The following is a 25199-nucleotide window of genomic DNA, read 5'->3' as shown; positions in this document are numbered from 1 at the left end:
TGAGTGTTTCTCCATGGACACAGAACCTAAACTAGGCAGCACTAGCTAGTTCTGTTCAGACACCAGGAACTACAGCTGCTGCACAGGACTGCTGGTGGCAGCAGGTCTATTATCACCAATTTTATATTTGAGATTCTTTAAAGTAACCACCCTTTGCCTTGATAGCAGCTTTGAATTCTCTCAACCAGCTTCATAGAATGCATTTCAATTAACAGGTGTGCCTTGTTAAAAGTTAATTTGTGGAATTTCTTTCCTTCCTAATGCATTTGAGCCAATCAGTTGTGCTGTGACAAGGTAGGGGGGTATACAGAAGATAGCCCTATTTGGTAAAAGACCAAGTCCATATTATGTCAAGAACAGCTCAAACAAGCAAAAAGAAACGACAGCCCATCATTTCGTTAAGACATGCAGGTCAGTCAATCCAGAAAATGTCAAGAACTTTGAACGTTTGTTCAAGTGCAGTCGCAAAAATAATCAAGCACTATGATGAAAATGGGTCTCATCAGGACCGCCATAGGACAGGAAGACCCAGAATTACCTCTGCTGCAGAGGATAAGTTCCTTAGAGTTACCAGCCCCAAATAAAATGTTTCAGAGTTCAAGTAACAGACACATCTCAACATCAACTGTTCAGAGGCTGCGTGAATCAGGCCTTCATGGTCGAATTCCTGCAAAGAAACCAATACTAAAAGGACACCAATAAGAAGAAGAGACTTGCTTGGGCCAAGAAACACGAGCAATAGACATTACACCGGTGGAAATCTGTCCTTTGGTCTGATGAGTCCAAATTGGAGATTTTATGTTCCAACCGCCRTGTCTTYGTGAGACRCAGAGTAGGTGAACAGATGATCTCCACATGTGTGGTTCACACCGTGAAGCATGGAGGAGGAGTTGTGATTGTGTGGGAGTGCTTTGCTGGTGACAATGTCGGTGATACATTTAGAATTCAAGGTACACTTTACCAGCATGTCGACCACAGCATTCTGCAGCGATACGCCTCCCATATGGTTTGCTCTTAGTGGGACTATCATTTGTTTTTCCAACAGGACAATGACCCAACACACCACCAGGCTGTGCAAGGGCTATTTGACCAAGAAGGAGAGTGATGAGTGCTGCATCAGATGACCTGGACTCCACAATCACCCGACCTCAACCCAATTGAGATGGTTTGGGATGAGGTGGACCGCAGAGTGAAGGAAAAGCAAGTGCTCAGCAACAAGTGCTCAGCAACACTTTTTTGGTAACTACATGATTACATGTGTTATTTCATAGTTTTGATGTCTTCACTATTATTCTACAATGTAGAAAATAGTAAAATAAAGAAAAACCCTTGAATAAGTAGGTGTGTCCAAACTTTTGACTGGTACGGTACATGGAATGGAAGTTGTTACTATGTACTATGATAAACATATTGAAACCATGTTCAGCTTTACAGCTAGGAGATGAGTCGCACCTAGTGGGTTGTGGGAAATGTAGTCTTACCTTCCAGACTGCCTGGTTTCTCAGCGATGCGGATCTGTCTCTCTGGGACTACAGGCTCACCCTCTGAGTTGCCAATGTCGGCAGGGATTAGGGGCAGGCTGGCGCGCTCCTCTTCATCAGAACGAGGGTAGTAGAGAGGAAGCAGCTTCCTGTATGTAGGCTAAGACACACATACAAAAACAAATGTTAAACACACATATATAAAATAATGCCACACACCCGCACATGCTTTCTAACACAAAAACCCTCAGTTTCAGACTGACATAAAAATAATAAACGTACTCTCCTTATCAATAAAATAGTTGCTCTGCCTTCTTTTGACATGAATAATTACCTCATACTGGAACACTAATGTCATCTTTGAAATATTTTAAGTTCTCTACGAATAACAAATGAGTGGATAATCACAATAAACCATGGAAACATGGCCTTCGAAACACAGCTCCAAACATTACCTTGAGTTCAGTTACACTACAGAAAATGTTGGTTGCCCTAAGAATAAGCCAGTACATTTGTGCACATAAACCTAGGAATGTGTAAAACATCGAAGGTATGTGCAGAGAAGAATATAAGAACACACCTCTTCCATATCCGTCACAGCGAACACCACCATCTCTATGCTCTTTCCATGGTTCTCGAGAAACCTGCGGACCGTTCCTACAACAAACAAAACAAAAAATAACACAGTTACACAGTCATATGTTTCACATAGGTCAGGGGTCATGGATGAGTTATGAAACATCATGCCAGTATGAATAGTTGCAAGGCTGGAAAGTGTTGATCGTTTGAAATATCTGGGATTAAGTAATGATTATGAATCTTTTGGAAAGCATATTGATTATATTGGGAAAAACAGTTAACTATAAGCTTTGTTTACTATATAGATCTAATAATTGTTTTACTATATCCATTTAAAAGACCTTAGTAACCTGAATGCTGCATCCTRTCATAGACTATGGTGACATCATCTACCAAAACMTTACTTTGTKAATTAGATTAATTAATTAATAAATAACAAATCTTTGCCGATTCATTATTGGATGCAATTGTAAGACACATCATTAAACAATGTATGAATCACTTATTCAAGCAGAAGACAACTGCATTGGTACCAATTTATTTTGAAATCTATCAACTTAAAAAATGTCCCTGTTTATATATTAAGGAACACCTAACGATACAAGACTCACAGTACTGCTTTCGACAACAGCAGCATTTACAAATGCTAAGGGTACTTCATGAGATTGGCATAAGATCTTTCAGATACAAACTGACAGGAATCATTTACCTATAGAAATCAGTACCCTTTTTTAAATGCGAAGAACAAACTGTTTTTAACTAACAAAAACATCACCATGTGGAGATTTTATATATATACACAGTGGGGCAAAAAAGTATTTAGTCAGCCACCAATTGTGCAAGTTCTCCCACTTAAAAAGAYGAGGCCTGTAATTTTCATCATAGGTACACTTCAACTATGACAGACAAAATGAGAAAATAAAATCCAGAAAATCACATTGCAGGATTTTTAATGAATTTATTTGCAAATTATGRTGGAAAATAAGTATTTGGTCAAAAACAAAAGTTTCTCAATACTTTGTTATATACCCTTTGTTGGCAATGACAGAGGTCAAACGTCTTCTGTAAGTCTTCACAAGGTTCACACACTGTTGCTGGTATTTTGGCACATTCCTCCATGCAGATCTCCTCTAGAGCAGTGATGTTTTGGGGCTGTTGCTGGGCAACACGGACTTTCAACTCCCTCCAAAGATTTTCTATGGGGTTGAGATCTGGAGACTGGCTAGGCCACTCCAGGACCGTGAAATGCTTCTTACGAAGCCACTCCTTCGTTGCCCGGGCGGTGTGTTTGGGATCATTGTCATGCTGAAAGACCCAGCCAYGTTTCATCTTCAATGCCCTTGCTGATGGAAGGAGGTTTTCACTCAAACTCACGATACATGGCCCCATTCATTCTTTCCTTTACACGGATCAGTCGTCCTGGTCCCTTTGCAGAAAAACAGCCCCAAAGCATGATGTTTCCACCCCCATGCTTCACADTAGGTATGGTGTTCTTTGGATGCAACTCAGCATTCTTTGTCCTCCAAACACGACGAGTTGAGTTTTTACCAAAGTAATATTTTGGTTTCATCTGACCATATGACATTCTCCCAATCTTCTTCTGGATCATCCAAATGTCTCTCTAGCAAACTTCAGACGGGCCTGACATGTACTGGCTTAAGCAGGGGGACACGTCTGGCACTGCAGGATTTGAGTCCCTGGCGGCGTAGTGTGTTACTGATGGTAGGCTTTGTTACTTTGGTCCCAGCTCTCTGCAGTCATTCACTAGGTCCCCCCGTGTGGTTCTGGGATTTTTGCTCACCGTTCTTGTGATCATTTTGACCCCACGGGTGAGATCTTGCGTGGAGCCCCAGATCGAGGGAGATTATCAGTGTCTTGTATGTCTTCCATTTCCTAATAATTGCTCCCAAAGTTGATTTCTTCAAACCAAGGTGCTTACCTATTGCAGATTCAGTCTTCCCAGCCTGGTGCAGGTCTACAATTTTGTTTCTGGTGTCCTTTGACAGCTCTTTGGTCTTGGCCATAGTGGAGTTTGGAGTGTGACTGTTTGAAGTTGTGGACAGGTGTCTTATTACTGATAACAAGTTCAAACAGGTGCCATTAATACAGGTAACGAGTGGAGGACAGAGGAGCTTCTTAAGAAGGTCTGTGAGAGCCAGCAATCTTGCTTGTTTGTAGGTGACCAAATACTTATTTTCCACCAATAATTTGCAAATAAATTCATTAAAAATCCTACAATGTGATTTTCTGGATTTTTTGCATTTTGTCTGTCATAGTTGAAGTGTACCTATGATGAAAATTACAGGCCTCTCTCATCTTTTTAAGTGGGAGAACTTGCACAATTGGTGGCTGACTAAATACTTTTTTGCCCCACTGTGTGTGTGTATACATACATACATATATACATACATATATAATATATATACATATCCAGGACCTTGAATATATGTATATATATATACACACACATGTATATATATGTATATATATATACACACACACACACACAGAACAAAAATACAAAACGCAACAATTTTTTCAACGAGTTCATATTAAGGAAATCAGTCTATTTAAATAAACAGAAATACTCCTCAGTTTCATTAGCTGTCCGGGAGGCTGGTATCAGACGATCCCACAGGTGAAGAAGCCGGATGTGGAGGCCTGGCTGGCTGGTTACATGTGGTCTGCGGTTGTGAGCGGTTGGACGTAATGCCAAATTCTCTTAAAAACGATGTTGGAGGCGGCTTATGGTAGAGAAATGAAACATTAAATTCTCTGGCAACAGCTCTGGTACATTCTTGCAGTCAGCATGCCAATTGCACACACACTCAAAACGTGAGACAGCTGTTGCATTGTGTTGTGTGACAAAAACTGCACATTTTAGAGTGGCCTTTTTATTGTCCCCAGCACAAGGTGCACCTGTGTAATGATCATGCTGTTTAATCAGATTCTTGATATGCCACACTGTCAGGTGGATGTAGTATCTTGGCAAAGAGAAATGCTCACTAACAGGGATGTAAACAAATTTGTGCACAACATTTGAGAGAAATAAACTTTTTGTGCATACGGAACATTTATGGGATTTTTACTGCAGCTCATGAATTATGGGACCAACACTTTACATGTTGCGTTTATATTTGTTCAGTATTTGTATGCATGCATGCATATATACATGTCAGGGATGGGAAACTGGCAGCCAATTCCAAAGACAAAAAAAGAAATATATATACCCAGTATATTTTTCTCTCCACCCCATGGCAAAATGAGTAGAATTGCATGAAATGTGTTATAAAAAATGCAAAAAGTTCTCTACACCCCTTGGGGGTTGTATTGGTAGTTGTAGCAGTATTGTATTGGTAGTTGTATTAGTTGTATTGGTAGTTGAATTGATATTGGTAGCAGTAGTTTTTATTAGTTGTTATTTGTAGATCTACAACTTTTAATTTTCTGTTAATGTAAGTTTAATAAAATATTATTAGTTAATTGTTATTGTTAGTAGTTGCCATATTATTTTTTCTAAGTATTGTTTGTTTGTTTTAGTCTATTTAATTTGGATACTCTTGAAAACGAGATGCATCTCAAGAGATTTCATCCTGCAAAATTTCAAAAAAAAAAAAAATAGTTGACAGCCACATATGAGCTACTTAAAATGATGTGACATGGTGTACTGTACGCTACTGTATGAGAGATCATTATTAGTGAATGTGTGCTGTGTGTGTGTCTTACTGAAGGCGATGTGTGTGGCGTCCTCTAGTGCGTATCCTCTCTTAGTTGTGCTTACCACACAGAAGGCCACAGATGCCATGGCCTGCTCTCTGCAGAGACACAAACATCAGCTCTCACACAACTCCACATACTAACAGTAAACACCACAAACCCCATTCAATTGACAGTACAGTACACACCACAAACACAGTAAATTGTTTTTACAAAAAACATGAGGTTAATGGGCAGTAAGGGAGCACCTCGCGCTCCACACAGACGTGTTATGTGGGGAGTAAACACTTGTGTGTGTGTGTGTGTGTGTGTGTGAACAAGCTGTGATGTAATCAACAGGCCTGCTGTTCCAGTCACACCTAGCGGAATGCAGCTAGCCAAATGAACACGAGGTGGAACACATAGAACACTGTGTTGTACTTATGCAATACAGTCAACTTCATGTAGACTAATGATGAGTTAATGTCTTACTTGGCGAGCTGCATTACGTTCCTATAGCAGCTGTACAGTGAGCTCTCAGCAGCCGTCCTGTACTTGGCTTTGTACTTGGGGCCCACCGTGTGGATAATAAAGCGTGCCGCCAGGTTAAAGCCTTTGGTCATTTTCGCCTCGCCTGTCCGACATCCTGTGGATAAACACATACACATGAATACACACATACAGGTAATACAAGAGTATATCCCACACAGAACACACAAATATAACATTCTTCACCATGAACACAGCCTTGAAAGGGATTAGCATAGCAACACACATAGCAACAAGACCCAATCTAACACTTTTTCCCCCGTTTGAATATTAGCAAGTGGTATAAAAAGCTGGCAGTAATGCATTTGTCTCCAGTGTTCACATGATGTTAACACATTACATTAATTTTGACAGCATAACACAAGGTCATGTTCAGTAGACACAAACCAATAGGAGAAGTTGGACAACGAAAATAAGCATTCTGATTGATCAAGTTGATATAGTACCTCATCCATGTGAAAATATTTTCTCTTGTTTTTTGCCGACTAAGTGCAACCCAGGCATGTTGTCCTTGACCTGATAACTCAGTGGTGCCCCCTACCGTTCAGTTTGAGCAGCTCATCTCGAAGCTCAGGCCCAGCGTGTAAGAGGATGCTCTCAGAGATGGGGTTTTTGTCCGTCAGAGTCTCGTTACTCGTGTTGACAATCGCTGTGCAGTTCAGCAGGGCCACGTCGCCATTACTTGAGAGGAGACAGCAGAAAGAAAGAGGGTTAGATATTTTAACTCTGTATTGGTCGTACAGTATGAGGTTGGAGCTTGCGTATCTCCCTTTGACATTTATGGATGATTTACACAACAGTTTAAGTTTGACTACAGGTGTGTTTACCGATTTAAGATCCTTCCCACAGGGCTTTGCAGGGCTCTACAGTGCGACCATTTTACTCGCTTATGCGCCTAAATATTTTACTGTGCGACCTGGAATTTGTATTTAGGAGCACCAGTGTGCCTAGAAAAATTAAGGATTCTATCTGTAACACCTCAAATATTTGTCACTTTGCTCCTAAATTGCTTTGTGTGCGCTTACATTTTTCAACTTAGGCGCACATATGCTCCTTGTAAAAAAGGTCAGCATAGAGCCCTGCTTTGTCAAAGTCTAAAAGGGCAACTACTCAAGCAGTTAAGTTGGTACTGAGTCATGACATCCTTAGTCTTCAGTCATTGAGAAATAAGCCTATGACAACCTTGCCACTGGAGTGCAGATCAGTAGACAGCCGAGCTACTGAAACAGCAAAGAAGACATACGATCAGGTTTACAGTGATGTTTCACTTCACTTAAATGCTGGAGCTAGCAAACAGCCAATGGACAAGTCATAAWGATTTATTCCTCACTACATCGGCATAATCACAGCAGTACGACCTCAAAAAGGTTGGCTGTGAACAAGCTAAGTGTTGTAGGCCTTGTTGTACACACCTGCAGGGGTTAAAGCAAAAATAAACCCCATGAATGAAACTTAAGTCGAGCTCAGATCGATTGTCTGCGGGGCCAAGTTAAGCACCCCTTTCATGTAAAAAAAAGTAATGACCATCATACCTTTAGGGAAAAAGGATCATTTTGTACATGTATTAAACAGAGTTTGACCAATCCCAGTCCTTTTCAATTGAAAAAATACATAGATCCTAAAAACAAAAATCTTCACAAAAAATCCATATGACGAAAATCCATCGCAGTGACGGAGAACTTTAACCCCTGCACTTGGGGTGATCGTTGTTGATCCTTGTGCAAAGGGAGTGCAAGTCAATCAAGACACTGTGTCAAGTCCTGAAAATGCTGACAAATCAGGAACAGAAAAGTGATTTTCCTAAGACCTGTGTAAAAAGGCCTTAGTTCAGTCCAGTCTGTTCCTTTAACAACAGCAGGAATGTGAAGAGGGCTTGAGGCCACCTGGGTACAAAGGTCTTACTGAGAGACTCCTACTAGTGGAACCTCTGGACACATCATGTGCTCAGCCTCGCTCCACAAAGAGGATTTATGAGGTAGGGTCTAGAATGCCCATGTGGAGAGAGAGAGAGAGTGGTGCATGGAGCAATAACAGAATCACAAGGCACAAGAAGCCAGGGATTCAACTTGAGAGACCTTATTGCTGTCAACAAAGGCATTTGATAAGAGTTTGACGATTATGAATGTATGAGAAAATGAGAGACCCCCGAGATAGAAAGAAAAAAGAGAATGCGAGAGAGCAAAATAGACCAAATGATAGGGAAGTGGTATTAGAGATAGAGGTCCAGTCAGTGTGCGTACTCACTAAAGCACTATCTTCCTGTTGATGTCCTCTCTGTAGGGAAAAGGGGAGGGGAAGGCCTCCTGGCTGACCAGGCTGTCGGTGTACTCCTTCTCTGTCTCTTCTCCCTCAGGGTCTGGCTGCCGCTCCCAGGTGGACAGAGTCTGTACCTCCACAAACTGAGAGCGTGCTCCCAGAGGATCCATTCCTGCACGTCGCTGGCCTACACCTCAATGCTCCCCACTGCAAACAAAGCCAGAGAAAGACATTAAAGTGCATATATCAGAGTGTCCACTGTCCAGGAGCCAAATAGGAGCAGTTATGACAAAGACCAGCAGACAGTCACAAGTGGTGAATACATTTGTGTTTACAAATGGTCTGGTGGTTTCAGTGTTCATCATTCAGTAGGTTAAAAGTAGCAATAACAACCCATTTTGTAGAGCAAAAGCYTTTTAACACAATCAAAGAAAGGCTTTGTTCTGACAGAGTAAAATACACTGAACAAAAATAAAATGCAACATTTTCAAAGATTTTACTGAGTTACAGATCATATAAGGAAATCTGTTTATTTCAATAAATTCATTAGGCTCTAATCTATGGATTTCACATGACTGGGAATACAGTTATGCGTCTGTTGGTCACAAAAGTAGGGGCGTGGATAGGGTTGCACATTTGGGGAATATTCAGAGGTGGAAACTTTCCACAGGAATATATCAGAATTAATATTAATACCATTTAAATGTAAATGTTTTTTGCATTGAATATATTACCATATCATATGGAGACAGAAACATAAACCGTTTACCTTATAAGTAGACATAATTGCAAATGATTAAATCCTTCCAAAATCAATAAATAAAACGATTTAGTTTCGACTTGAAATTGGTTGTCTTCCTCTCAGGCTTCCATGTCTTCTCCCTGGACCTCGTTAATGTCCACCTCTTGCACATCAGACTGAGGCCTCATCTTCACTGTCACTTTCCAACCTTGTTGAGGATGGCTCGTTGTCAGGCTCAAAAAGCCTCAAATTTGCCCGGATGGCCACCAATTTTTCAACCCTTGTATTGGTCAGCCTGTTGTGTGCTTTGGTGTGTGTGTTCCCAAACAAGGGCCAGTTGCGCTCAGAGGCGGCTGATGTTGGTGGGATTTGGAGGATGATGGAGGCAACAGGGGAAAGATTCTCAGATCCACAAAGTCCCTTCCACCAGGTGGCTGATGAGATATGTTGGCACGACTGCCATATTGCATCTCCATCCCAAAGCCCTTGCTTGGAAGTGTACTTCACCAGACTGCCAAGAACCTCGCCCTCATCCAGGCCAAGGTGGCGAGACACGGTAGTGATGACACCATAGACCTTGTTGATCTCTGCACCAGACAGGATGCTCTTGCCAGCATACTTGGGGTCCAACATGTACGCTGCGGCATGTATGGGCTTCAGGAAGAAGTCTTCACGCTTTTTGATACATTTCAGAACTGCTTGGAGCAACAGTGAAGTGGGCAGGGCAGTACGGATTTCTTATCTTACATCTGCAAGCAGAGTCTGAACATCAGACAGGATGGCATTGTCTCCCTCAATCCGTGCAATGGCTACTGCTATAGGTTTCAGGGGTTTCAGGCTGCTTACCACTGTCTCCCAAAACACATCATCCAGGAAGATCCTCTTGATGGGGCTGTCCATATCAGCAGACAGTGATACAGCCATTTCTTGGAGAGACTCCTTCCCCCCCAGGAGACTGTCAAACATGATGACAACACCACCCCAACAGGTGTTGCTGGTCAGCTTCAATGTGGTGCTCTTATTCTTCTCACTTTGCTTGGTGACGTAGATTGCTGCTGTAACTTGAACCTTCACATACCTAACCATTTCCTTGGCTCTTTTGTAGAGTGTATCCATTGTTCAGTGCCACGATGTCCTTCAGGAGCAGATTCAATGCATGAGCAGCACAGCCAATGGGTGTGATGTGAGGGTAGGACTCCTCCACTTTAGACCAAGCAGTCTTCATGTTCGCAGCATTGTCTGTCACCAGTGCAAATACCTTCTGTGGTCCAAGGTCCTTGTGTCTGTGCTCTTGTAGAATACTGGTTGAGGGTTGGAGATGATGTAGTTAATTATTCCTTGCCCACAAACATTCGACCACCCATCAGAGAGGATTACAATACAGTCTGCTTTCTCTATGATTTGCTTGACCTTCACTTGAACTCTGCATCCAGCAAATGAGTAGATAAAGCATGTCTGGTTGGAAGGGTGTATGCTGGGTGGAAGAACATATATTTTACCTCTTGGGATGTCATTCGAAAACATAAATGTTAACTTTCACTGCTGAATCTGACAATTAATCTGATGGTTGTACAGTCGTCTCAAATAAAACTGTGAAGGACCTCGGCGTTACTCTGGACCCTGATCTCTCTTTTGACGAACATATCAAAACTGTTTCAAGGACATCTACATAACATTGCAAAAATCAGAAATTCTCTGTCCAAGAATTATGCATAAAATTAATCCATGCTTTTGTTACTTCTAGTTAGACTACTGCAATGCTCTACTTTCCAGCTACCCGGATTAAGTACTAAATAAACTTCAGTTAGTGCTAAATACGGCTGCTAGAATCCTGACTAGAACCAAAAAATTGATCATATTACTCAGTGCTAGCCTCCCTACACTGCTTCCTGTTAAGGCAAGGGCTGATTTCAAGGTTTTACTGCTAACCTACAAAAGCATTACATGGGCTCGCTCCTACCCATCTTTCCGATTTGGTCCTGCTGTACATACCTACACATATGCTACGGTCACAAGACGCAGGCCTCTAGTTGACCCTAGAATTTCTAAGCAAAACAGCTGGAGCAGGGCTTTTTCCTATAGAGCTCCATTTTTATGGAATGTCTGGCCTACCCATGTGAGAGACGCAGACTCGGTCTCAACCTTTAAGTCTTTATTGAAGACTCCAAATCTTCAGTAGGTCCTATGATTGAGTGTAGTCTGGCCCAGAGTGTGAAAGTGAACGGAAAGCACTGGAGCAGCGAACCGCCCTTGCTGTCTCTGCCTGGCCGGTTCCCCTCTCTCCACTGGGATTCTCTGCCTCTAACCCTATTACAGGGCTGAGTCACTGGCTTACTGGTGCTCTTCCATTACCGTCCCTAGGAGGGGTGCGTCACTTGAGTGGGTTGAGTCACTGACGTGTCTCCTGTCTGGGTTGGCGCCCCCCCTTGGGTTGTGCCGTGGCGGAATCTTTGTGGGCTATACTCGGCCTTGTCTCAGGATGGTAAGTTGGTGTTGAAGATATCCCTCTAGTGTGTGGGGGCTGTGCTTTGGCAAAGTGGGTGGGTTATATCCTGCCTGTTTGGCCCTGTCTGGGGCATCATCAGATGGCCACAGGTCTCCTGACCCCTCCTGTCTCAGGCTCCAGTATTTATGCTGCAGTAGTTTGTTCGGGGGGCTAGGGTCAGTCTGTTATATCTGGAGTATTTCTCCTGTCTTATCCGTTGTCCTGTGTGATTTAAGTATGCTCTCTCTAATTCTCTCTTTCTGTCTTTCGCTCTCTCGGAGGACCTGATCCCTAGGACCATGCCTCAGGAATACCTGGCATGATGACTCCTTGTTGTCCAGTCCACCTGGCCGTGCTGCTGCTCCAGTTTCAATTGTTCTGCCTGCGGCTATGGAACCCTGTTCACCGGACTGCTACCTGTCCCAGACCTGCTGTTTTCAACTCTCTAGAGACAGCAGGAGCGTAGAGATACTCTCAATAATCGGCTATGAAAAGCCAACTGACATTTACTCCTGAGGTGCTGACCTGTTGCACCCTCGACAACTACTGTGATTATTATTATTTGACCATTGCTGATCATTAATGAACATTTGAACATCTTGGCCATGTTCTGTTATAATCTTCACCCGGCACAGCTAGAAGAGGACTGGCCACCCCTCATAGCCTGGTTCCTCTCTAGGTTTCTTCCTAGGTTTTGGCCTTTCTAGGGAGTTTTTCCTAGCCACCGTGCGTCTACACCTGCATTGCTTGCTGTTTGGGGTTTTAGGCTGGGTTTCTGTACAGCACTTTGAGATATCAGCTGATCTAAGAAGGGCTATATAAATACATTTGATTTGATTGCCTGTGAGCATCAGCGGTGAAGCAGTTGCATACGCAGCTCGAGCAAGACATTCATCAGCATTTCTCTGACTACGTTCCTCCATGGAGTCAAAAAAACTTCTGATTCCAGGAGGACCATGAGCTGTTGCTATCGATAAGGTGTCTTATACATCATTTTCACCTCGAATAGAAGTAGAGGGACTTTTGTCAGAAGATGCTTGTTGTGAGCGCTGAGAGAACTTTATGCACTTGGCCAGATGATTCTGCATCTCTGCCGGGGCAGCAGGTAGTCTAGTGGTTAGAGCGTTGGACTAGTAAATGAAAGGTTGCAAGATCGAATCCCTGAGCGGACAAGTTAAAAATCTATCGTTCTGCCCGTGAACAAGGCAGTTAACCCAATGTTCCTAGGCCGTCATTGAAAATAAGAATTTGTTCTTAACCTCTTGACGCTAGGGGTCAGATTATTATTWTTTTTTTTTTTTAAATAACATTCCCAAGGTAAACGGACTATTTCTCAGGTCCAGATCGTAGAATATGCATATAATTGACAGATTAGGATAGAAAACACTCCAAAGTTTCCAAAACTGTCAAAATATTGTCTGTGAGTATAACAAAACTGATGCTGCAGGCGAAAACCTGAGAGAATCTAACCCGGAAGTGATTTAAAAAAAGAAATGTATTACTATTATTATTATTTTATTATTTTTTATCTGTGTTTCCTGGCCCGTCTTTCTTCCATTTAAAGGGGTATCAACCAGATTCCTTTTCCAATGGCTTCCTCAGGCTGTGACCAGGCATTAGATATAGTTTCAGGCTTTTATTTTGAAAAATGAGCGAGATTTTCAAAACTAGTCAGGTGTCCTCTGATTAGTTCCTGCGCGCGAGAGGGGTAGCTCTCCATTTTCTTTTTCTCTTTTATTGAATAGGTTACGGTCCGGTTGAAATATTATCGATTATGTTTGTTAAAAACAACCTGAGGATTGATTATAAAAAACATTTGACATGTTTCTACGACCATTACGGATACTTTTTGGAATTTTCGTCGAACGGAACGAGGCTTTGGTTTTCTGAACATAACGCGCAACCCAAATGGTGTTTTTTTGTTATAAAAGTAATATTTATCGAACAAAAAGAACATTTGTTGTGTAACTGGGAGTCTCGTGAGTGCAAACATCCGAAGATTATCAAAGGACCATGCTAATTTGGGGCTAGCTGTTGTAGCATTGATTGATACACTCACAAAAGCTTGGATTGCTTTCGCTGCAAAGCATATTTTCAAAATCTGACACGATAGGTGGATTAACAACAAGCTAAGCTGTGTTTTGGTATATTTCACTTGTGATTGCATGATTATAAATATTGTTAGTAATATTTTGCACCCTGCAATTCAGCGGTTGTTTAGGAAAATGATCCCGCTAAAGGGATCCGTAGCGCAGAGAAGTTAACTGACTTGCCTAGTTAAATAAAAAAAATATTTGGCACAGTATTTGCAAATGTACACAGCTTTTCCTTCTACATTAGCTGCAGTGAAATGGCTCCACGCATCAGATAGCGCCCGTTGTATTTCCCTGTAAAGATTAGAAAAAAACAGAGTAAAAAATGTCATAAAAAATTAAATTCCAAGTACAGATAAATAGTTAAGCAGTTAGATAAAACAACTCCTTTGTAAGATGAATGTTTCAAAATGAAACATGTATGGCAACAGGTGAATTAACACTCCTCAATTAGCAGGCTCAAGCAAGCTAAAACCCTCATGGTAGCAAAAACTAACTAGCAGAAATTGTTAACAAGTTAGAAATGATTTAAACACACTTTGCTGTAGGCTACTATTTACTAGTGTAAAGGATGGTTTTGTTCTCTTTTTAACAAAAATATATGCCTTATAGAAATAGGACATGTTAATCACAAAACATAGCGTGACTGCTGAATAACAAGAAAACAGGAMSTGAGCAGTGTAGTCACCGACAACTCAGCTCAAACTTCACAACAAACACTTCCGGATATCTGGATCCTGTGTGCTGTGAGGCTGGGACAAGCTTGGGCACCACCGATAGGCTAGCAAGTTTAAACCACGCTAAGCCTCTACTGTGACAGGCCAACTCTAAAGTTGGAACTGCATCTGTCACAGTATAAAAGAAGATGTCTGTACAATTTCTGTCAGTTCTCTGCTTTACGTGATACAGTGAACCCGTATATACGAAAATTGCATTTACCATTTATCACTTATGTTAAATAAAAATACTTAAAGTATATTCGGTGACTTTGAATCACATTTTATCCTGATACCAGATTCGATTGACGCAACCCTTCACACTAGTTAACAAAAAATCATGTATGTCATATAAAATATATTCACCCCACCCAGTATTGTAATCAAAACTTACCAGAAAGCATGTAGTCTTTGGCTCAGACAGTGTAGTAGTGTGGGCTCAATAGCATCTCATTAGAGTGCAAGATCTTCAGAATCAGCTGTACATGTGATGGAAGGGGTTGCAATTCCATTGAATTGGGGATAGTTTAACCAAAATATGCCACAAGACCTAGAATTGCCTTACGTGTATCCCACAAAAAAAGGTTAACTGTTATAAGCTAACTTTTTTAAATGAATTTAAGCTAAATTCCCCAAATTCCAGGGCGTAACTTAATTTACTGGAAAGTTTCTGACCCTTTGCAACCCTAGGCATGTATCAGAAAACCAGTCAGTATCTGATGTGATCACCATTTGCCTCATGCCGCACGACATCTCCTTCGCATGGTGTTTATCAGGCTGTTGATTGTGGCCTGTGGAATGTTGTCCCACTCCTCTTTAATGGCTGTGTTAAGTTGCTGGATCTTTTATTTCAGTTCATGGAACCAACACTTTACGTGTTGCGTTTACATTTTTGTTCAGTGTAGTTCTAGACAGTAATACATTAACCAGTTTTCAGGACTTCTGTAACTTCTAGTCTACAACCTGCCAAATAAAGCCTATCACCTAAATAGCAGAAGCCAAATTTGTCAGTAGACATTTTATTATGTTTGGAATATTCTGATTGCATTTTTGGGAGGTTAGGTGGCAGTTAGAGCAAATTGGGTGAATATGTCAAGCAAGGTCTGACTAGGTCCGACTCATTAATGTTACATTAGTGCACCTAAACAGACAGGGAATTTGAATGGACCATAAGGGCTCGATGAAATGCAGAATGAAGATAAAGATATACTAGCTAATTTCCATAACTTAAAAAAAAGAAGTATATTTGTGTTTACTGAAGCATGGCCAAACATTTCCTAGTGTTTTTGCGTGTGCCATTACTCATATTATGTTATTACCATTTGAACGGTTAAATAGGCCCTATTTATAGGGAAAACATCAAATGAGAACATAAAATGTGTCGTCATCACCAACCATGGAGCTCGAGCTCAGCTGACCATCACACATACATTACCAGTGCAGCATTTGCTTTCGTTTGACTTTGATTCGCAAATAACCTGCTAGCACGGCAGCAAATAGTAGCATGTCGAAAAGGGGAAGGAAATCAAATATTTTTCTAGCTAACGTTAGGTAATCAGAAGAAACATTTACACCTACCCGTTTTCCTTCGTACACGAATATGTTGTCTACTCCGAGCAGGACTGAATTACAAAAAGCATCGAATGCAGTGAGTCTTCATGATTTTGTTATGATCACAAACATGGCAAAACTTGATTTGATCAAGCCAATTCCCATCGCGCAGTCACGTTTACTATATTTTGGTGAGTTCCTGATCAGCTGATYCACTACAAAGAACCCAAACACGCATAACAATCCCTTCCGGAATAATGCCCAGGGACGTACAATAAATCCCAACATTTGTGTAAAACGCATAGTACAGCACTCAGAGGACCTATTAGAATTGTAGCTACCGGTAAGTAAATCCTCGAGAGCATTTTCTATATTGAAGGTAAATGTATGCATTTAGATATACGGTCAAATATATGGCATAGAGCAGAGATATTTTGTAATAAAATAAACAACAACACAAGAAGCAACCCCATAAAACAGACGAATGTAATAAATACAAAAGCTAGTTAATGTGACTGATCGATAGTTCAATTGCAATTGAACAAGAGTACAATAATCATAACAAAATATTTAATATACGTATTTTCTGCCTCTGTGTCTATGTGTTTCTGTTTTCTTTTATCAGTCTATAGTTTGTGTTCGACTACATATGTGTTTGATTAGTAGGGTCTTCCTCGTGTGCCCAGAAGACAGAAAACGGGTTTCCACTAGTTACCATAGCCCMAAAAATATATATGGCTATATCGTAAAAATTAATTTAAACAAAAATAAGCTTTTTGGTCTTAATTTAAGGTTAGCGTTAAGCTTTCTGAAGGCTTCAGAGCTTTCACAAAATTGTGCTAAAAAACGGTTAATTCCTTGGAGCTTCATAATCGGTTCACAGTGCACATTAGGGACATCTGCTGGTCAACAATATACAGCAGCGTATGATTATCAAATATACATTTTTCTCTTTACATTTTTCATCAAAACTCCGTGGTTCAGCGGTAAATCGTTGACTTTAGTAGGGCCAGTTGGAACACCAGCAGGTTTACATAATGCTTCCATGTTTTGCTTTCAGGATTACTATTTTTCTAAAACCGAATCTATGCCATTATTTCGGATGCTTAAGGCATAAGCGATACTATACTAAATAAAACGATTTATTTGAACAACAGTGCAGAAAGTGTGGTTTCACATACATTTCTTTTAAATAGAGTGCCTTCAACAGTATTCGACCTCATTACCTTCACGTCCCTGAATGTTTCATTGTTCCCTATTCTACCTGCTAAACTACCAATTAGGTGAAATTATATTTACAAAATCTTTGTAAGTACAGTGTCCAATAGAGGTCGGTGTTTGGTTTATTGTCATACATTTCTCGGATCGCTAACACGATGTGTATTCTTCCCTTCTCTGATCTTTCCTACTTTTCCCAATCCCTCTCTTTCGTCAGGGCTCTGACGCGGTGCTGGAGGTGTTCAGTGTGCTGCCGGAGGACGAGGTGGAGAGGGTGATGGCCAAGAAGCTGAAGAGAGCCAAGAAGAAGGCCAGGTAAGTCGCAGACAGAGTAAAGATCACGCTGTCACTACAGCCACGGCAAAAACCAGTCTGCAGATGTAGTTCAAGTTGGGACATTCGTCAAATATCTGTGGAATCTAATTCCAATCAAACTAAATACTTCAAATGTTTATATATACAGTTATGTTGATTACATTTGTGAAATATAAAGATGAGGTGCTGCTGCCCCCTCGTGTAGGGATGTGCAGGGTGCAGAGGTGGACGCCCCAGAGCCTGTGGTGGAGAGGAAACTGGCAAATGAGATTGTGAGACTGACCAACATCAAGGCCATCAAGGCCAAGATTAGGTACACACACACACACGCATGCATACTCTCACACACTCAATCAACCAACCAACATTTTGTGTCACTTTATATCCTAGATGGGTGGACTGCCTGCTGTGTGCGGGTGGGGAGTTGAAGGTAGCCATGCTGCTCCAGAACAACACAGTGGAGACTTACAGCCTCAAGACGTCTGACAAGAACCCCACAGGCACTAAGACCTCCAGGCTCGCCCTGGGGGACCAGGGTGCCCGCACATTGGCCTTCAGCTCAGACAACATTGCTGTCCTTTCCGCCTCTCCGGGGACACTGTCAAAGTCCGGAACAGGTGGAAACATCAGGTCACACAGCGCTAGGATTGACCTGACCATGGGGTTTCACTGTATAAGTTAAATCTAGTTCATTAAAGCTTTAGGCTTTCCAGCATCTTTAAAAGTTTACATATATTATGACACCTAGACACATATTATACGTTTTCTTCATTCTGATTGGGTGTCGTAACAGGAAGTTCCTCTCTGCCGCAGGTCTACCCTGCAGGTGATCCGCACCATGGCGTGTGAGTACGCCCTCTGCTCCCTGTTCGTCCCTGGAGACATGCAGATCATCCTAGGAACCAAGGTAACACACATGCATGCACACACTAACATACACCAAACTACTGCAGATGTGCATTATCCAGTATTGGACTATTGTGTGGAACTCAGGCTTACCGAGAGAGGACTCTAGTGCCCAAGCCTGTTTTATTATGAGCAGTGCCATTGAGGACTTTTGCCATGTTGGCTCTGCCCATGCTCTCACAGACGCCATAGTGGGACAGATACAATGATGTAATGTCTATGGGCTAACCTAGTCTGTCTCTCTCCTCTCCTGTCAAAGTGGTAAGATTCAGATCTTTGACTTGGCATCAGGAACCCTCCTGGAGACTGTCGATGCCCATAACAGAGCTCTGTAGACCATCTGTCCGTCTCCTGATCAGGTACTGTCTGTCTGTCAGGATCTGCCTGTCCATGTTCAACATCATCCACAATACATGTAGAGCGTTCATGGATCTCATCTTCTAAAGTGCCAATCTCCATTACAACTCCAAAGGTCCCCTTATCTGTAGACAAAAGCCCATGGACAAGTCCACATTTACAGAGTGATGCTGAGACTTACTTTAAAATGTACAGTATGTCAAACAAAAACCAATGATTTAAAAGTTAAACAAACCATACAACTCTATGCACAATGATTACTTAGAACAATTTCCACATATTTTTTTTTACTAAAGCACATTTACTTGAAGAACAGTTTGCAGATGCAAAGTTTGGTAACAAAATTACATTACCAAACTTGGCATCTGCACTTTGTTTGACATACATTTTAAAGTCTCAGCATCACTACTTTACCGTGGAATTGCCCCCATACAATACAATCATTCCCATTTGCTCTCACTGTTTATTTGACTGTAATTATGTTATTTCCTCAGAGGGGGATAGTGACGGCAGAGTTTCAGCTGATTAAGGATGGAGAGGCTGCACAGAAGTAAGCCAAGCTTTATTCCTKTTGTTTCACATACTGTCAATAACACAATAATGCTGTTTTATACTAGAGGCAAAGAAGTTCTGTTGTCCAGGCAGGTACTAGTGATCCCAGGCTGCATGGTGTTATTCAGGTGAGCTTCTATGGAGTGAGCCCTTGACTGGAGTTTGTGTTGACCCTGATCTAAGTGTTTGTGTGTGTGTGTGTTGCAGGAGGCTGACGGTGAAACACATGCGTACACTGCAGCTGGATGAGGATGTGTTGCGTGTGTGAAATATTCTCCTGATCAGAGATTGTTGGCTGTCTCCCTGCTGGACTGTACCGTCAAGGTCTTCTACACTGACACACTCAAGTTCTTCTTCTCTCTGTATGGACACAAGCTCCCTGTGCTGTGCCTGGACATCTCTCATGTGAGTACCAGTACTCAATCTGGCAACCAATCTCAACTAAAAACGAATGTAATGTGTGACGGTAGATGAATATAGAATGTGCATGGTTAAAGTTGTGTTATGTGTGTCTARTCTGTCTTGACTCTGAATGTTACTTCTTCTCCACCTCTCAGGACAGTGCCATGATAGCAACTGGTTCTGCAGACAGAAACGTCAAGATCTGGGGTCTGGATTTTGGGGACTGTCACCGATCTATGTTTGCCCACGATGACAGGTACAGAAAATGTATAACCTAATGTTAATATGAATATATAATATACTGCCAGAACACATCGTCCTAAGCCGTCAGACATATGGTCAGTGTAAATGGCTTAATGTGGACGCTTTACCAATGGTCTCAAATGATATCATTTAATATACGTTGACTTYACTCTCCCCATTTCCAGTAAAATATTTAATTTAATCTYCAGTTTCAGAAACACTGTCCTAGTTAGCCACCTCTGACCGATGACATCACCCCATCTGCTCTTTCATGTCGCCATTTTGTCATTTCTCATCTGCTTTCCTTCTCCTTCTTTCTTTTCTCAGCGTCATGTACCTTCAGTTTGTTCCCAAAACCATCTGTTCTTCACAGCGGGGAAGGAAAATAAGATAAAACAATGGGATGCAGTCAAGTTTGAGCACATCCAGACTCTAGAGGTGACATTCACTCCCATGCTGTTACATTTCCCATATGGAGATGAGGCCTAGAGTTCCATTATTAAAAATGTGTTGAATATTGATGATTGGCAAGCAATTATGTGACCTAAATGCGCCCTTTCCCATCGGAGTGACATATTATTTATTTCAAACAGTGGAAGTATAAAGGTGTGTTTTCGCTGTGTCGTTTCACTCTCACTGATATCTCGCGTCTCACAGGTTCCTGTAGAGACAAAAAGCAGCACAAGTGCCGCGAAGAAGAACAGAGGACAGTCAAAGCTGTGTCATGACTTTACTTTCATTAATCTGATTATTGTTATTTATTTAATCATCTAACTATGTTTAATTGTTACCCAATTTAAATTAATCATGTAACAATGAACTAATTAGGATTTGGGGCACCACGGAAGAGGTTGTTTAAAGAGTTACCATCTCCCGAATTAAACTCTATAAGGTATATATCTATTACATCTATAAACAGTCATCTTATTAATCATTACCTCATATCATCATTCTGAACAGTCGTAAACTCAAGCATCTGCAAAAACCCCAGCCTTGCTCATGATTCAGTGCTACACAAATTGGTTTAATTATTTATTTACTAGCTAACTAAAGAATAACACAGAAGAAACATACACACTTACTACATGAGACAAAAGTCCCTAGCGGACTTTCACAATATGGCTTTTTATCCAACGACATGGAGAGAGAGAAAAAGACACTTATCGTCGATACATTTCAGGACTTCTCACATTAGTCATATAGTTTGCACACGAACCGCCGCCCGTTTGGAATAAGAAATCATGGATGTATTTACATGTGGGTGTCTTTGTCCGGCGTGTAGTCCTGAACAGAACCTCAGAGTTCACTCTGTTCCATTCGATCCTGAAGCTGCTTATTTGAAGATAAGCCAGCCGTGCCGATGGTTCCAGTCAGGTGATGAGAGTAGCGTACTACAATGATTTGACAAGGGTAGTAGGATGGTTTGAAGAGTTCAAGATATTTTACTCAGGACAGCTAATCAGCTGTACCAGTGATTGTCTGAGAGGGTTTGTTTTCCTCTTCCTCCTCGTGTTGATAGTCAGGATTTGACCCACAATGAACATGAGCTGCAGCTTGCCGTCTCTCTGGTCTAAAGGAAGGTGAGGTTATTTCTTCACCTCGTGTTGAGGTTCAAAGTACCAACCATTTCAAACGTGTAGCTACCCGCCTCACGTTTCCTGGTCTAATGTTAATTTCGTTACCAAGGCTCGAAGGGGACAGCTCCGTCTGTCTGACACGCTATCCGACCTCACTCGGGGCATGGCTATCTACYTATGCACAGTTTATAGGAGATAGATTCTCTTATACCTCCTAAAATCACATTCCTATCTTAACAACAATAATTTTAACATTTTTCATACTACATGCACAATGTATTGGATGGAAACTTGACAGATAAAGGGGATATACTTTCCAAGTTACAGTATTTTGTCCATACAGTTTTTAATGACATCACAAAATGAAAAGCAATATTACATTAGTTTTCCATAGCTCCCCACTGACCACTCCCCACGCCACATTATGTTACAAATATTGTTCCAGTATTCACGTTTGACCGAGTTAGAGTTTTGTTGGGAAAAGTCTGTGAAACAGAGATTCCTTTGTTCATACTGGAGGGGAATAAAGAAAGTCTTCTCCTCAAATTTACGACAGGGTGTGGAGGTGTCAAAACCCCCACACCAGATCCCTCCTCCACTCTGCGGGTGAGAGAAGGTCTGGTTATTGTCAGCCATTTCCAAGCTGATCTGACCCATTGTGATCCTCACAGGACAGTCATGACAGCTGTGAGTCTCCACGTCAAGTAACTAGACTGCAGAGATGGAGAGGTTGTCTGTGTGTAGTTTGTAATGGTGTGTGTGTCTCTCTCTTGTGCGTGTGTGTGTGTGTATGTCTCTCTCTTCAGGCTGAGCTTGTCATGGAGGCTCTGGAGCTGTACAGATCAGAGAAAAGGAAAATGGAGGAGCATCAGCCTGCCAGTCAGCCGGCAAACAGTTCCCTCCACCTAAAGTCAATCTTATCCTTGTGGCTTTGGAAACGTTTCTGTAAGTTTTTAATTCCACCTGAAATTATGATACGTGCATAGCCCAGGGTACTAGTTCCGTTCCTCACTAATCGATCATGTAACCATTGTAACTACATCCTCTTCTGCCTCCCTTGCAGCCRTCTCGCTATGTCATGGACGTGATGAAGAATGCCCATTCCAGTGAGCTGGAGGTGTCTCTGCTGGTCCTGCTTTTCCCATACGTCCCAGACCTGCTGTCTCTCTTCAACAGCTATGTYCAGGATGGCCTGGAGGTCGAGCTAGTGTGCCGCTTCTTTCTGCTCAGGTATGCTAGCCTCCAACGCAGGCTTCTCAAGTGGTGCGATAACCTGGGGAAGTTTCATAATTGTATGTTTGTTAATGGGGAGAATATGGTAATTTGTTCAATTTCCTGAAAAGTTTCTGTTGTGGAGATAAGAGGTTTACATCAGACACAACGATATGCAAATAACCTCACATGCTGACCAGACCGGACAYGTCGCGTGCGCGAGCGTCGCAAAAGAAATKTTGAAATCCATGTTATTCAATTATTGCACCCACACTGCTCGCGCGCGCCAACGAGCATCTGCGTTACCAAGGGCTAAAATAGAAGCCATTCCTATTTCTGATGCAGATCGTGCTGAAAGTCCTATTTCTCCCATCTCCTCATTGGTTTATAGATGCAGGTACCCACGTGCCATCTCCTCATTGGTTATACCCACGTGGGTGATTGAAAGACGAACTGTTTTGMCGGTTGTCGTGGTAATACTATGCAAGTTTAGATGGATCACCATATAAGTTCAACGATGAAAAAGCCTGGAAGGAGGAGAGATGACTAGAAACTATTCGGTTGGCCGTTTTATGTGTGGATTAATTTGTCGGAGTTCAGGTAAAATAACTCACTGTTTATATCCCAGGACAAATTAGCTAACAACAGCAAGCTAGCTAAATCGGACAAATTGGCTAGCAAGTGCAAGCTAACTAGCTAAATTGCCATACATGTTTAATGCTTTTCGAACTGTCCCCCAATTAATGTMATTGGTTCAGAGTTTGTTTTGATATTTTAACCTGCGTGTTGTAATCGCGTTTGGTGTGGGGGGGCAAAATAMATTTATGCACGATAGCRCACGATGGTGCACGCGCGCAGCCGGTTTGGGTTCCGTGTCACACAGGTGTGTGTGTGTGTCTGGTGTCTCTGTGGTACTTGCGAGTATATGAGCCTCATGTCTGTCTGTGTCTGTCCTCACTGTGCTGGTTGGTCCTTATCTTTCCAGGGTCCACTTTGGCCAGATCTCCAGTAACCACATGCTGCCAACCGTCATAGACGAGTTAAGAAGCAACACCATCTCTAAAGTCTGAGAGTTCAGGGTAAGTCCAATCAAAGTATATAGAAACCTTTACTCTAAAGGCCGATGATCCACAAGTCTTATCAAAGTTATCAAACTTATCTCGCCTTCTGCTCCTGGATGTTCTGGGGTTCAACAGTGCTGGTCTCCAGTTTCTCCAGAGGGAGGTCGAGAGCAAAGAGGACATCATGTTCTTTGCCGACGTCGCCTCGATGAGAAGCGAGAGAGAGAAGAGAGCTATACTCACCATCGCCTGAATCACTCTCTCTAGAGGCTGGTGGGAGGACCTATAGGAGGACGGGCTCATTGTAACTGCTGGAATGGAATTAATGGAACGGAGTCAAACATGTCATTTCCATATGCTTGTTTGATACCGTTCCGTTTATTCCATTCCAGCAATGACAATGAGCCCGTCCTGCTATAGCTCCTTGCACCAGTTTCTTCTGATATCTACCCCACATCATGACTAGTAGGCTACTGCAGGCAAGGCCTTTAGCAGAGATTTACACTGTTAGTTTTAGATTTCAACTGTTATAGGAACCTGATAGGACATAACACTGTTGTTCAATGACATGCTTCATTTCCCAAATAAACTGTGTCTGAGTTACTCATGTTGAGCCTCACTCCCTCAGGTTTTACAGAAGGCCTGTGAATGAATAAATCCACTGCTCCCTAACTCAAGTCCAAAGGACGTACTGTATGTATACACGGCAGATCCCTCTGCAACCACAGGCTCGTATAAAACATTCATATAAAACTCCTTCTTTAATAGTTACATTTCGAGTTGGACTTTTCCCTCCCTGGTTGGTCTTAGCTTCCTGTCACATGGGGTTTGGACAGGTATGATTTAGGCCTGTTTCTCTGGGTTTTCCTGTATCACAGCTTAGGGGAGTGATTCAGGGCTGGATCAGGGCCAAACCGGATTGAAGTGGGCTTCAGGGGGATAGAAAGCGGTGTCCGATTTGTCACAGACCACCAGTCTCTCAGACCACCAAGACTGCCACTCCCAAAGAGCTCACAATACAGAACCAGATCCCTCCTACCTCTCCAGCCTGGTCTCATAGACTAGATGTAACATAGTATAAATCCAGCACACTCAAATTACAATGATACGTTTGTTACAGTTAGATAAGACCGATGATTACTTAATGCAAAAACAAAAGTAGAGTAGTTGGTTGGAGTGGATGGGTGGGCGTCTAATGCAAACATCTA

General features: G+C 41.9%; 1 protein-coding gene and 1 pseudogene across 3 annotated transcripts in view; one reads left to right on the top strand and one right to left on the bottom strand.

Annotated features, from left to right (window-relative positions):
• Positions 1-16395, bottom strand: part of LOC111978772 (ganglioside-induced differentiation-associated protein 2) — a 36205-nt gene extending 19810 nt beyond the window's left edge. For 2 of the 3 annotated variants that reach the window (XM_024009016.2, XM_024009022.2), the window contains exons 1-7: positions 16176-16395; positions 8550-8768; positions 6847-6986; positions 6249-6402; positions 5787-5875; positions 2062-2138; positions 1482-1641 (exon numbers count right to left, since the gene is read on the bottom strand). In XM_024009016.2, coding sequence (XP_023864784.1) covers positions 1482-1641; positions 2062-2138; positions 5787-5875; positions 6249-6402; positions 6847-6986; positions 8550-8731 — 802 coding nt within the window. In that variant the 5' untranslated portion in view covers positions 8732-8768; positions 16176-16395. Of the gene's footprint in view, positions 1-1481; positions 1642-2061; positions 2139-5786; positions 5876-6248; positions 6403-6846; positions 6987-8549; positions 8769-14991; positions 15077-16175 lie in introns of all 3 variants that reach the window. The other variant, XM_070448734.1, reaches the window with a different exon arrangement.
• Positions 16396-16405: 10 nt separating this feature from the next.
• LOC111971588 (WD repeat-containing protein 3-like) lies at positions 16406-24887 on the top strand (annotated as a pseudogene).
• Positions 24888-25199: the final 312 nt, after the last annotated feature.

The sequence above is a fragment of the Salvelinus sp. IW2-2015 genome, linkage group LG2 (assembly GCF_002910315.2).
Source record: "Salvelinus sp. IW2-2015 linkage group LG2, ASM291031v2, whole genome shotgun sequence".
NCBI classification, from domain to species: Eukaryota; Metazoa; Chordata; class Actinopteri; order Salmoniformes; family Salmonidae; genus Salvelinus; species Salvelinus sp. IW2-2015.
The sequence above is the reverse complement of the archived record's forward strand: the minus strand, read 5'-3'. Positions and strand labels throughout refer to the sequence as shown.